This window comes from Odontesthes bonariensis, chromosome 6, assembly GCF_027942865.1.
Source record: "Odontesthes bonariensis isolate fOdoBon6 chromosome 6, fOdoBon6.hap1, whole genome shotgun sequence".
NCBI lineage: Eukaryota > Metazoa > Chordata > Actinopteri > Atheriniformes > Atherinopsidae > Odontesthes > Odontesthes bonariensis.
The window spans coordinates 69,009-84,520 of NC_134511.1; the positions used below are offsets into that span (position 1 = coordinate 69,009).

Here is a 15,512-nt window from a genome sequence, read left to right on the forward strand (position 1 = left end):
GCAATAAGAGACACTATATGCAACCCGGACTTGGAACTATTGTGTGTCACTTTACGTCCACACTACCTGCCTAGAGAATTTAGCAACATTTTTGTGTGCGCCGTCTATGTCCCACCAAGTGGGAATGCCAACAGAGCAGCAAACCAAATTGCTGACTGTGTCCATCGTCACCTACAGAACAAACCTGACGCCCCAATATTGATATTAGGGGATTTTAATCACTGCAGCCTGAACAAGAGTCTACCTGGGTTTTATCAGTATGTAAAGTGTAACACCAGGAAAAATAACATTCTAGACAAGTGTTATGCTAATGTCAGGGATGCTTATACAGCCAGTGCCAAACCCCCTCTTGCAAATTCTGACCACAATGCAATTAATCTGCTACCCACATATCGGTCAGTCTTTAAGTCCAGCAAACCAGAAACCCGAACTATAAAGGTGTGGTCAGACGACAAAATTGAGGAATTGAAGGGATGTTTCCTCTCTACAGATTGGGACGTCTTCTTAAAGGATGCTAACATTGACAGAGCAACAGAATCCACAACTGCCTACATCTCCTTTTGTGTTGACTCCATTATTCCACAGAAAACTGTTAAGATTTATCCGAACAATAAACCTTATATCACAAGAGACATTAAGGACTGTATCAGGAGGAAAAAGTCCGCCTTTGAACTCAGCGACACAGAGGGAGTCAGAACAGCTCAAAAAGAGCTTAATCATCACATGAGAGCAGCTAGGCTGCAGTACAAGGAGCGGGCAGAACAAGGATTGTCCATGAACAACTCTAAGAAACTTTGGGACTCAATTAGAGGAATGACAAACATGGAGGCCAAAAGGAAGCCCCTTGTTGCACAGGATGAAACATTGAAAGCAAATGTACTGAACCAATTTTATATGCGTTTTGAATCTGATAACAACAGGGACTGCTGTGTTGTTTTGGATAAAGTAAACTGTAATGTGAAAGACAGGATTTTTATAGATCCATGTGCGGTAACCAAATTTTTTAAATCAATGCATTTGAAAAAATCGACAGGGCCAGATAATATGTCCACTTTTCTTTTAAAGACATTCACAGAGGAATTGACTCCGGCATGGCACCCGCTGTTCCAACTCTCTATTGATAAACACACTGTAGCTGAGATCTGGAAGAAGTCCATTATAATTCCAGTTCCAAAAAAGGCATGTCCTCGGGAGGACAACGATTACAGGCCTGTTGCATTAACTTCTAATGTCTTCAAGGCCCTCGAACGACTCATGTTAAATGCACTTCGTTCAGAGGTGGAGCCAGTGTTAGATAAATACCAGTTTGCATATACAAAGAAACGTAGTACAAGTGATGCTATATCGACTATAATGCACCTTACACTGAAACACCTTGAAACCCCGGGTGCATATGCCAGACTGCTCGTTATTGATTTTAGTTCTGCTTTTAATACAATCCAGCCACATATTCTTTTAAGGAAATTAGCTCTTCTGAATGTAAACCCATTCTTAATCAGGTGGTATCACTCTTTCCTCACCAAGAGGCCACAGCAGGTCGAGTTTAACTCCTCCCTATCAAGCACAGAAATATGTAGTACTGGGGCCCCTCAGGGTTGTGTCAGTTCACCATTTTTGTTTATTCTGTATACAAATGACTGTGTTAGTTCTGAGCCTAATCAATATGTTGTGAAGTTTTCGGATGATACGGCTGTTCTTAGTCTGCTCACTAAGAACTCCGATTCATCCATCCACAAAGAGGCTGTAGACAGGTTTGTGGACTGGTGCGACAACCATAAACTACACATTAACACCTGTAAGACTGTAGAAATGCTCTTTGATCCCAGGTCAACTGGTGACCGTAGCCCTTTGACCATACACGGTAATAACATTAATCAGCTAACCTCATGTAAGTACCTAGGCATTCACATTGACAGCGACCTGAGCTGGCAGACACAGGTAGCCGCTGTATGCTCTAGAATTCATCAGCGCCTCCACTTCTTACGCAGACTGCGGTTGTTTGGTGTCAGCAAAAACATAATGTTCATTTTCTACAGGGCAGCAATAGAGTCCATCTTACGGTACGGTATCACCAGTTGGTTCGGAAATCTAACTGTCAAATGTAAATCACAGATTCTCAGCCTGGTCAGAGTAGCGGGCAAGATTATGGGTCACTCCCCCTTAACCTTCAGGAACTGTTCAATGAGGCTGTCATCACTCAGGCAAAAAACACTCTAAATGACAGTTCACATGTGTTGTACAATGAATACTCACTAATGCCCTCAGGGAGAAGATATAGGGTCTACTTATGCAAACACAACCGGTTCAAACATTCCTTTGTCCCAGTGTCAGTCAAGCTCATTAATGAGCAAATGTAGGGAGGTTTTGTATCAGCATGTTTAATGTGTACTACCATGTGTACATTTTGTTCTAATATGCACCAGCACTTCATTGTGCAGTGCACTTTAAATGTACATTAGAACCATAATTTATCCAATTCTGTACCAGCATTTTTAAAATATATGTACTAGCATTTTAACATGCACTGCACTTTAGCCGGAAAAGGGTGGAATGCTCTCTTCGGGTCGGGAATGAGATCCTTCCCCAAGTGGAGGAGTTCAAGTATCTCGGGGTCTTGTTCACGAGTGAGGGACGAATGGTGCAGGAGGTTGACAGACGGATCGGTGTGGTGTCTGCAGTGATGCGGGCTCTGCACCGGCCCGTCGTGGTGAAGAAGGAGCTGAGCCAGAAGGCCAAGCTCTCGATTTACCGGTCAGTCTATGTTCCTACCCTCACCTATGGTCACGAGCTGTGGGCAGGGACCGAAAGAATGAGATCGCGAATACAAGCGGCCGAAATGAGTTTCCTCCGCAGGGTGTCTGGGCTCTCCTTTAGAGATAGGGTGAGAAGCTCGGTCATCCGGGAGGGGCTCGGAGTAGAACCGCTGCTCCTCCGCATCGAGAGGAGTCAGATGAGGTGGCTCGGGCATCTGGTGAGAATGCCTCCTGGACGCCTCCCCGGTGAGGTGTTCCGGGCCCGTCCCACTAGGAAGAGGCCCCGGGGAAGACCCAGGACACGTTGGAGAGACTATGTCTCGCGGCTGGCCTGGGAACGCCTCGGGGTCCCCCCAGAAGAGCTGGAGGAAGTGGCCGGGGACAGGGACGTCTGGGTCTCTCTGCTCAAGCTGCTGCCCCCGCGACCCGACCCCCGGACCAGCGGAAGATGATGGATGGATGGATGGATGGATGCACTTTAGGTGCATTAGCGTGTACTTTCAAGGCATACCTCTTGCACTTTGGTCCTTACCTGGCTGTCGGTTAATGTACCCTCCTGTTTGGATGGTTATGCTGTTTTTACATAATGTTGTCTTGTATGTTCTATGTCTGTCTATGCAGCAGTACCCTGTCTCTGAACCAAATTTCTCCCAAGGGAGACGAATAAACGTACTTGACTTGACTTGACTTGAGCCACAGCTAAGCCCTGAGCCCTGACTAAGAAAATGGATCAGATTATTCGCTAAATCATAATCAGACTGAGTTATTAATTGCATGTAGACACCTTAATCTGACTAAGAATTGGATCGGATGGGATTCAGACCCCGAGATAACTGGGGTGAAAGTCACTCTAAACCTGCTTGTAGATGCTGAAGCTCGTGGTGAATCAGACTTTGCGTTCTGCGCATGCTCCAGATGTTTTCCCGGGGTCGTGACCCGGAAGTCAAAGGAGACGATATTCCTGTTGTTGTCGCCGTCAGAAAGAAAGAGACAACGCGATGGAGAATGCTCCGTTGGGCATCGTTTGTGCAACAAGCAGCTCATCACAGACCAAATGTAGAGGGACGTAGCTTCATCTGGCTCTGCGTTCTCCATCTTTCTCCAAGGCCTGAGTTTGTTGTTGTTGTTGGTGGTGAAGAGGTCAACAGGAAGTGGCTCTATTAGCAACAGCTGGAATGGGTACAGCGCCACCTATCATACCGGGGTATGACACGCTTTGTGCCTCTGATCCCATTCATTCACCGCCAAATATCCAAGGAGAATTACCCTTAAATAAGGAGCAGAACCCAACTAGAGGTGTAATCGAATTAACCTGAAGTGTTTACCTGAAAAACTGTTCTTTTTTTTCTTCTTTAAAGCAATACTATGTAACATTTTACCTTAAAATAACAGCTTGAAAAAAATTGTGCGGCTAGAATGAGTTTTAATATTACGATTGGCCTGTCTCCTATGTCCTTCGGGGGTCTGAGTTGGAAAAACTGCGCTATGTAACTTTGCTGGAGCGGCCCGGGAGCTGAGCGGAAGTACTTCGACTTGCTTTCTGGCACACCTACCGCAAAAACAAATAGACCCCTCTCACGCTCCCAGGTACATTTGATTACTCTTACCTTCTCGGTCGACATAGCTTGCACCTTCTGACTCCTCGCCGGTTCGTCAACAAACGTGAAAGCGAAAGCGAAAGGGTGTTGTATTTACGACAGTGTAACCGTACATTACCTCCAAGCCTGTAGGGGGAGCTCCATAGTGGGCTTTTTGAGAAGATACATTGTATTGCTTTAAAACAAGTTGTCAGTTTTATCATCAGTGTTTAACTGACGCTTTGGTTTCTACGGTGAAACAGATGGAGGTGGACTTTTTAATTGTGAGTTGCTATGGAAACCATCACTCCGCTTCTTTCGACATGATCATCATCAGTCTCACAGCTGCTACTTTCACAGAATTATAAATCTATTTCCGTGAATTATTCTACAATCAAAGAAACTTTGGCACTTAATGTTAGTCTCACCTGTATTGGTTTAGGTTTAGGTATAGCTTCCGTATGTTCGGTATAACAGATGAATATTTCTCAGATTGAAGTAAAAAATACTTTTTTCCTTTATCTTTTTTTACAAACACCCAGGGTGTGTAGAGTAGACGGAGACAAGCGAAAAATCTGAATATACGACTCTGCACATGAACATTAAAAACTGAAACCAAACATGAAGGACTGGAGCAGTGAAATCCAGGGTTTAAGGAACCAATGTGCGATGGGTTTGAATCACCAACCACCTGCCAGCTGGTGGCTACTTTACTCCAGCATTCATACCGAGGATGTGAAGAAAGCCAGAGAAGACAATCATGTTGTCTCTCTGGGAGGTTCTCAGTGTTCAGAACCCTCTGAAACATGAGAACCTTTTGGCCCGAGTTGGTGTACCCTCAGCAGTTCAGATTGTTCTTTAATGAAGTGAAATATCGGTTTGCTTTATTTAAACCAAAAAACCCACTGAGGCCGATGTTCAACTCAAAGTGTTCTTTATTTTGAGATCTAAAATACAGGAAGTTGAAAAGAGTGTGATCAGCAGTCTCACATCTCATGAAAAAGAAAATCAGCTGATCAGAATCTCACTGTTGAGTCAATCAAAAATGTTTCACATTTCACACAATCAATCAATAACACGACCATTTATCAACAAGCAGGAAACAGGGAAAGGGGCGGAGCCTCCACAGGCTGTTCCTCTGTGGGCGTGGCTAACACCAGCAGGTTTATGGGGGGCGACACTTTATATTTACAGGCAAAGCTTTAAAGTGATGTCATGGTTTACAGACACACTCTGTGGTGACATCATCGCGCCTTTTCAGCTTCAGTTTCTCTTTAATAAAATCGACTTTTCTTCAGAATTCCACATATATAAAGATCCATGCTTAACTTTGAACTGGTCTCTGCCAGTTTGTTGTTATTTAAACATCTGAAGATGTTGTCACTGAAGTTAAAAAGTTAAAGGTTCTGAAGGGTAAGGCTAATCCTTTTCCATAAAAAAGAAGCGATAAAGGACTAAAGTTTAAGATTCAGATCAGGATTTAATTAATATTCTTCTACATCTGAGGACGAATTCTTCTGAAAACGTTCATTCCAGATCGGATCAGATATCAGTGTTCAGCCCCTGATCTCTGATTGATCTCTGATTGATCTCTGAATAATTCTCAGTCAGGTTTTTGTTTCATCACATGTCAAAAGCTGTCTGGCTGCTGATTGGTTGATATATCTGAAGAGCAAATCTGTCCAATGAAAAGCTGTCACCAGACCGCCTCTGAGCTCTTACATCACTTCCTGTGGAGAGACGTCCTCATTGGTCGACTACTGTGCTAGACTAGCCGACTACTCTGCACAAAGCCTACAAGACAGACAGACAGGCAGACAGACAGGCAGATGTTAGACCGGGCAGATGTTAGAACGGGCAGATGTTAGACCCGGTTAGACCGGGCAGATGTTAGACCGGGCAGATGTTAGACCCGGTTAGACCGGGCAGATGTTAGATCGGGCAGATGTTAGACCAGGCAGATGTTAGACCGGGCAGATGTTAGATCGGGCAGATGTTAGACCGGGCAGATGTTAGACCGGGCAGATGTTAGACCAGGCAGATGTTAGACCAGGAGGATTCAGACCAAACTGGGATCAATCATTTTAAACTTATCAGCAGGTTTGTTTGTGTGACTGAAGCTTCTGTGTTGGTGTTTCTTTGGGTTAAGGTTAGGTTTAGGGAACATCTGAGGAGGACAGCTGGGACTCATTTTCACTGTTTCCTTACATTTTACAGCCGATGAGCAGAAAACAATCATTTTTCACATGATCAGTTAGTTTAGGGTGAATGAGGCAGAGAAACACGAGGCTGAACGTTCACATTTGGCAGTTTCATGGTTCACGGCGTCTTCGGGGGCAGATTGGATGATGCAGGTCATAATGAGCCCCCCCTCTGAGGCTAATCTGGCTTTAAATGTAAACTCCACACTCAGTTTCTCACAGTTGTTGCAGCCTGACATGTGACTCCATGAATGATGGCAGCTTATTTTTCCTCTATAACATCATGCATAATACAATACAGTTGATATAATAGTATAAAGAGCAGACATATCAACATATTCAGGCTATTAACACAAAAAGCCTTCATTTCATTTGTGTTCAGACTTTTTTTCCAACTCAAACTCAGAAGGAAAGCAGTGCCAGTCCTGCCTGATTAACTCCAACGTATCAGCGGGGGGTATTGGTCCCTAAAACTGGTCACCACTGGTCCTAAAACGTAGATATTGAGCTCCAGTTGGTTTGATATCTTTACGTTTATTCAGTTAAGTTGTGAAGTCTGCTCTGGTTATTTATCTGACGGCATCAAAGAGGTTAACTCGGGGTTAAATTAACCCAAAAAGAAAGACCAGATGGTTCAGTTCAAGATGAATATTATTATGAATTCAATACATTAAATTAGATTGAACAAGATTGCAACGTTAAAGTGCCTTGAAATAACTTGTTTGTGAACTATCCATCCATCCATCCATTATCTATACCGCTGAATCCGTCGGTCGGGTCGCGGGGGGCGGAGCCTATCCCAGCAGTCATTGGGCGAGAGGCGGGGTTCACCCTGGACAGATCAGTCCATCACAGAGACACACCAGACCAACAACCACTCACACTCCTAGGGACAATTTAGACACTAATGAACCTAACAGGCATGTTTTTGGACGGTGGGAGGGTCCGGAGAGAACCTTGTTTGTGAACTAGAAACATATAAATAAACTGAATAATATTAAATGCTTTATTGCTGAAGATATGATGCTCAACAGAACAGCCAGGAAACAAACAGCTGCTCCACACCGTCAGGTTGTTTCAGCTAAAACTGGAGTAATGATTCTGTTTCCTGCTGAGAAGTCATGATGAACCACAAACATTCAATTTATTTTGAGACTAATGGAGTGTCACACTCTGCCTTAGACTTAAAGAGGACACAGCAGGATCATTTCCTGTCATTTCATTCTTAATCTCGGGTACCTTTGTAGTAGCTTTGCATGCTTCATTACTCCCTGTTCCAAAATCAGGGAGACGGGTCAGCGTTTTCCTGATAATGAGAGGCTCTTCTGAGGGAGGTGGAAAGGATGTTGGTGACTCGTGAAGGTCAGAAAGCAACTCGTACACAAAGGAGAACCTTTGACAAACGCTGTGTTTTTCAGCCTGGCAACACCTCAGATCCAAATTATGTGTTCGATCCAGAATCAGATCCAAATTATGTGTTCGATCCAGAATCAGATCCAAATTATGTGTTCGATCCAGAATCAGATCCAAATTATGTGTTCGATCCAGAATCAGATCTAAATTATGTGTGTGATCCAGAATCAGATCTAAATTATGTGTTCGATCCAGAATCAGATCCAAATTATGTGTGTGATCCAGAATCAGATCCAAATTATGTGTTCGATCCAGAATCAGATCCAAATTATGTGTGTGATCCAGAATCAGATCTAAATTATGTGTTCGAACCAGAATCAGATCCAAATTATGTGTTCGATCCAGAATCAGATCTAAATTATGTGTGTGATCCAGAATCAGATCTAAATTATGTGTTCGATCCAGAATCAGATCCAAATTATGTGTGTGATCCAGAATCAGATCTAAATTATGTGTTCGATCCAGAATCGGATCCAAATTATGTGTTCGATCCAGAATCGGATCCAAATTATGTGTTCGATCCAGAATCGGATCCAAATTATGTGTTCGATCCAGAATCGGATCCAAATTGTGTGTTCGATCCAGAATCGGATCCAAATTGTGTGTTCGATCCAGAATCGGATCCAAATTGTGTGTTCGATCCAGAATCGGATCCAAATTGTGTGTGTGATCCAGAATCAGATCCAAATTATGTGTGTGATCCAGAATCAGATCCAAATTATGTGTGATCCAGAATCAGATCCAAATTATGTGTTTGATCCAGAATCAGATCCAAATTATGTGTGTGATCCAGAATCAGATCCAAATTATGTGTTCGATCCAGAATCAGATCCAAATTATGTGTTCGATCCAGAATCAGATCCAAATTATGTGTGTGATCCAGAATCAGATCCAAATTATGTGTTCGATCCAGAATCGGATCCAAATTATGTGTTCGAACCAGAATCAGATCCAAATTATGTGTTCGATCCAGAATCAGATCCAAATTATGTGTTCGATCCAGAATCAGATCCAAATTATGTGTTCGATCCAGAATCAGATCCAAATTATGTGTTCGATCCAGAATCAGATCCAAATTATGTGTTCGATCCAGAATCAGATCCAAATTATGTGTTCGATCCAGAATCAGATCCAAATTATGTGTTCGATCCAGGATCAGATCTAAATTATGTGTTTGATCCAGGATCAGATCCAAATTATGTGTTCGAACCAGAATCAGATCCAAATTATGTGTTCGATCCAGAATCAGATCTAAATTATGTGTTCGATCCAGAATCGGATCCAAATTATGTGTTCGATCCAGGATCGGATCCAAATTATGTGTTCGATCCAGAATCGGATCCAAATTATGTGTTCGATCCAGAATCGGATCCAAATTATGTGTTCGATCCAGAATCGGATCCAAATTATGTGTTCGATCCAGAATCGGATCCAAATTATGTGTTCGATCCAGAATCGGATCCAAATTATGTGTTCGATCCAGAATCGGATCCAAATTGTGTGTTCGATCCAGAATCGGATCCAAATTGTGTGTTTGATCCAGAATCAGATCCAAATTATGTGTGTGATCCAGAATCAGATCCAAATTATGTGTTCGATCCAGAATCAGATCCAAATTATGTGTTCGATCCAGAATCAGATCCAAATTATGTGTTCGATCCAGAATCAGATCCAAATTATGTGTGTGATCCAGAATCAGATCCAAATTATGTGTTCGATCCAGAATCGGATCCAAATTATGTGTTCGAACCAGAATCAGATCCAAATTATGTGTTCGATCCAGAATCAGATCCAAATTATGTGTTCGATCCAGAATCAGATCCAAATTATGTGTTCGATCCAGAATCAGATCCAAATTATGTGTTCGATCCAGAATCAGATCCAAATTATGTGTTCGATCCAGAATCAGATCCAAATTATGTGTTCGATCCAGAATCAGATCCAAATTATGTGTTCGATCCAGAATCAGATCTAAATTATGTGTTTGATCCAGGATCAGATCCAAATTATGTGTTCGAACCAGAATCAGATCCAAATTATGTGTTCGATCCAGAATCAGATCTAAATTATGTGTTCGATCCAGAATCAGATCCAAATTATGTGTTCGATCCAGGATCAGATCCAAATTATGTGTTCGAACCAGAATCAGATCCAAATTATGTGTTCGATCCAGAATCAGATCTAAATTATGTGTTCGATCCAGAATCAGATCCAAATTATGTGTTTGATCCAGGATCAGATCCAAATTATGTGTTCGATCCAGAATCAGATCCAAATTATGTGTTCGATCCAGGATCAGATCCAAATTATGTGTTCGAACCAGAATCAGATCCAAATTATGTGTTCGATCCAGAATCAGATCTAAATTATGTGTTCGATCCAGAATCAGATCCAAATTATGTGTTTGATCCAGGATCAGATCCAAATTATGTGTTCGATCCAGAATCAGATCCAAATTATGTGTTCGATCCAGAGTGGAGGTATTTCAAAGTGGATGATAAAAACCTTGTGATTGTAAACTGTGCAAACTTTTCTTAATGTACTGTAGAAGTATCGGATCGGGAATTGTTATCGGCAGATACTCAAAATCAAATGACTCGGACTCAAAAAAACCTGATCGGGACATCCCAGGTGAAATACTCAGGCAGAAAACATCTGCTCCAAGAACTAGAACGGATAGTGATATACACACGCCTTCATTGTTACCTGAGGCTAAGTTGGTATGAGCTCTTTATTGTACACAATATGTGATGTGCATGAATATGTGCAAAGAGGGAGGTAAATCAAATCATGGTTGATTATGAGATGAACCCCATGTTTCTGAGTTGTAGAAGCAACATATGGCTTCTTCCGGTTGCTACATAAATAAATAAGATATTCCCGTATTTTCCGGACTATAAGTCTCACTTTTTTCATAGTTTGGCTGGTCCTGCGACTTATACTCAGGTGCGACTTATATATCAAAATATATATACTTTGTTGTTTTTAAATGTTAATTCACACTGACTGACATGAACCAAGGAGTAAACATTGCTATCTGCAGCTGTGAGAGGACACTCTGGGCTTGTGACAACTATCTGCTGCTCCTGTACCACTGAAACATTAAAAACTTAAAGACAACTGACAATCCCCACGGGCCGAAGTGCTGTTGTGTAGCTGAATAACTGTTAATGTGTCACGTTAACATACCCATTCAGCCTGTTGTTCTGTTGTTGTGTAGCTGAATAACTGTTAATGTGTCACGTTAACATACCCATTCAGCCTGTTGTTCTGTTGTTGTGTAGCTGAATAACTGTTAAAGTGTAACGTTAACATACCCATTCAGCCTGTTGTTCTGTTGTTGTGTAGCTGAATAACTGTTAAAGTGTAACGTTAACATACCCATTCAGCCTGTTGTTCTGTTGTTATTGTGGAGCTGAATAATTTGCCTTTCCAGATTAAATGTCTGTTCTTGTTCTTGGATTTTGTGAAATAAATTAATTTATATATAATTTTTTTTAATTATGTTTTGGGGCTTTTTATGCCTTTATTATATATCACAGTGTAGAGAGACAGGAAGCAGGGGGCAGAGAGAGGGGGAATAACACGCAGCAAAGGGCTGTCCGATGCGGGATTCGAACCGGGGCCAGCTGCAGCGAGGCCTACAGCCTCTGTACATGGGGCGTCTGCTGTACCCACTACGCCACCGACCGCCCCGTGAAATAAATTTCTAATTAAATGCGACTTATATCTGTTTTTTTCCTCTTTGTGATGCATTTTTTGACTGGTGCGACTTATAGTCCAGAAAATACGGTACCTAATACAGAATACCATTGTGTGTCTTTCCCGTGTTGCCTTCATTCACTAATCCCCCTCCTCTGCATTTAAATTCCCGCCTGTGATTCATTCATTGTCAGATTCTCACCATCACTTGTGTTGTTTCATGTCAGGTTTTGGTCACAGCGATCCCTGGTTTCCTTTGTCAGTCCTTGTGCAAGTATTTCAGTCTGGTTTTGTTATTTTTATTTCAATGTTTTGTTTAGTTTTTAGCCTTTGCCGTGCTTTTTGTTAAAGTTTCTTTGGAATTAATCCAGTTTTATTTAATATCTGCATTCGGGTCCTTCATCTCCATGTCGACGCCACACTTTTTGACAAAAAACTTCCATTCTGCAGTTTTTGTTAAGTAGTAGTCGAGTCAGATGGCATTTCAATCTGCTTGCTGTAGGTTTTTACTCAAAGTATACACCTGTATGGGTCAGTTACAGCTTCTGAGATCACAGTTTGAGCCTGAACACCAGATACACATCACAGGTGCTTTCATTACCTCCTCCCCCCACCCCTCCATCATCACAAAGATGACCTTCCAGTCCGATAGGGGAACAATAAAGTCTGAGTGAAGCAAATTCTGAGATTTTCATGGAAACGTGTTATGTGTGTTATCAAAGGAGATTAAGTATTCCCTAACCCTAACCCTACCCTATCCCATCTAGAATTTGGACTGTTGATTTACACTGAAGGGGAATGATAAGAAGAAGAAAAACTGGATTCATTTAGAAGAGTTCAGTAAAATCAAAGCTCTGCAGATGTTGAAGAGCTTCAGCCTGAAAAAGGAATCAGGCTTATGTTGAAGTGGAGGGTGGACTAAACCTCTGTGGGATAATCTGTGGAGGTTCTGGGGCTGTGCAGTCGCTCAGAGAACCAACGGACCATAGTTTCAGCCCTACGGTCAGTGGATGCTCTGTGGATCCCTTCTGTGCAGAGCTGCAGGAACAGACCGTTCAGGATCATCACCAACATCCGCCTCATTTTCCACCTGGTAAGTCTTACTAACCTTTCCGAAGAAAGCTGGGATTAAGGAATGCTGTGAAGCTCTTTATGCTAAGTCTTTATGCTAATTATGCTAAGTTCATGCTGCTGAACCTTCAGCAAGAATGACCCATCATGGGAATGGAAGTTATACCGTTTAACAGACTTTGAACAAGCTCAGAGCAGATTTATTTCTGCTGTCCTGAGTTTAAAGGAAACAAGGAGATGAAGAAGCTTCTATTGGAGACGAGCAGTTGGGTCTTTCCTCACATCCTGACAGGGAAGAAGACTGAGGAAAGACATGCTGCTTCCCCACCAGGTGTAAATATGTGTTGAATTCTTACAGTCTTTCACAGATATTTAACACACTACAGCAGATCAGTCACAGCTCCTGGCATCAGATGAACATTTACATGTAACATATGTGTTATTGTTTCGGCTCCGAAGGGATCATGGAGCACCTGAACTCATCATGTCGAACAGTTTAACAGGCGTCTCACAGAGGTGACTGGTTTCAAACAGCAGCAGAGAAACAGATGTTAACCCTTTAAGCGCCCCAATCCTGAATAAAACAGGCTGAAAGGCCCACGTTACACATCAAATCTTATTTCTACTCACTACCACTAAATGGCAGACATGTTTTATCTGACAGAGATGTGCCAGATGCTGAGATGCTGAGCCCACTGAGCTGCTGTCCCTCTAACTAACTGATGATGTCTGGACTCTGAGAACAGATGAAGCTAACAGAGATGAAGCTAACAGAGATGAAGCTAACAGAGATGGAGCCAACAGAGATGAAGCTAACAGAGATGAAGCTAACAGAGATGGAACCAACAGAGATGGAGCTAACAGAGATGAAGCTAACAGAGATGGAACCAACAGAGATGGAGCTAACAGAGATGAAGCTAACAGAGATGAAGCTAACAGAGATGGAGCTAACAGAGATGGAGCTAACAGAGATGAAACTAACAGAGATGGAACCAACAGAGATGGAGCTAACAGAGATGAAGCTAACAGAGATGAAGCTAACAGAGATGGAGCTAACAGAGATTAAGCTAACAGAGATGGAGCTAACAGAGATGGAGCTAACAGAGATGGAGCTAACAGAGATGAAGCTAACAGAGATGAAGCTAACAGAGATGGAGCTAACAGAGATTAAGCTAACAGAGATGAAGCTAACAGAGATGGAGCTAACAGAGATGGAGCTAACAGAGATGGACCTAACAGAGATGAAGCTAACAGAGATGAAGCTAACAGAGATGAAGCTAACAGAGATGAAACTAACAGAGATGAAGCTAACAGAGATGAAACTAACAGAGATGAAGCTAACAGAGATGAAACTAACAGAGATGGAGCTAACAGAGATGAAGCTAACAGAGATGGAGCTAACAGAGATGAAGCTAACAGAGATGAAGCTAACAGAGATGAAGCTAACAGAGATGAAACTAACAGAGATGAAGCTAACAGAGATGGAGCTAACAGAGATGAAGCTAACAGAGATTAAGCTAACAGAGATGGAGCTAACAGAGATGAAGCTAACAGAGATGAACACCAGTTCTTGGCCACTCAAACACTGAAGAATCAGGATCTGATTAAAGATGTTTCACTGATTTTCTGTTTTTTTTTATGTGGATAAAATGAGAGAAAAACATGAAAAAGATCAGAAGTTGGAACAGCTTTGCTCATAGTTGTGTTCATGAGTTCAGAAAATGATCAAAAAGGGAAAAATAAAAGTTAAAAACATGAGGATATGTGTTCAGAATCCAATGTTCACTACAAGTTGTGGAATCCAAGACGCTGCCATGTAGTGATGTCATCAGTGATGTCACCACATGCAAAATTAGGTGGTTAAATTGACCACCTTCATAAACTTTGAGTCCCACTCAGAACTTCTCACATTTACAGCATCTCTTTATCTTTAGTATTTTTAATCTGCAGCCTGTTGAACTCTGGCTGTTCAAACGTTTCATCTGGTGCTTAAAGGGTTAACAGGCAACGAATGTGGTGACATTCAAAGGTCAAAAGTCACAGAGGTCAGATGATTTACAAAGGTCATCAGAAGGTCAGTGGGCGGGGGTCAAATGAAGGTCATATTTACAGGTCACAAAGAGGTCATATGTAGGTCATGGCACCTTTGGCACTGCTGTCCAGGAAGACTTTGATGTAGGACGTGGGAACATATCCCTCCTCCTCCAGGTTCCTCCGCACTCTGGTCCAGCCATCGCCTTTGTCTTCCTCCACCACAGAAAGTAGTTCTCCCTCCACCATTGACAGGGTGCCTTCATTCTGACCTGCAGAAGATCAACAAACCTGGGGTTAACCCTAACCCAAACCTGGGGTTATCCCTAACCCTAACCTGGGGTTAACCCTAACCCAACAAACCTGGGGTTAATCCTAACCTGGGGTTAACCCTAACCCAAACCTGGGGTTATCCCTAACCCAAACCTGGGGTTAACCCTAACCCAAACCTGGGGTTAACCCTAACCCAAACCTGGGGTTATCCCTAACCCAAACCTGGGGTTATCCCTATCCCAAACCTGGGGTTATCCCTAACCCAAACCTGGGGTTAACCCTAACCTGGGGTTATCCCTAACCCAAACCTGGGGTTAACCCTAACCTGGGGTTATCCCTAACCCAAACCTGGGGTTAACCCTAACCCAAACCTGGGGTTATCCCTAACCCAAACCTGGGGTTAACCCAAACCTGGGGTTATCCCTAACCCAAACCTGGGGTTAACCCTAACCTGGGGTTATCCCTAACTAAAACCTGGGGTTATCCCTAAC

The 15,512-nt window shown here is 42.5% G+C and overlaps 1 protein-coding gene across 2 annotated transcripts in view; it reads right to left on the reverse strand.

The window, feature by feature from the left end:
• Window positions 1-5,268: 5,268 nt before the first annotated feature.
• Window positions 5,269-15,512, reverse strand: part of LOC142381754 (formin-binding protein 1-like) — a 51,363-nt gene continuing 41,119 nt past the window's right edge. For both annotated transcript variants that reach the window (XM_075466953.1, XM_075466952.1), the window contains exons 17-18: window positions 14,862-15,020; window positions 5,269-6,124 (exon numbers count right to left, since the gene is read on the reverse strand). In XM_075466953.1, coding sequence (XP_075323068.1) covers window positions 6,096-6,124; window positions 14,862-15,020 — 188 coding nt within the window. In that variant the 3' untranslated portion in view covers window positions 5,269-6,095. The remainder of the gene's footprint in view (window positions 6,125-14,861; window positions 15,021-15,512) is intronic.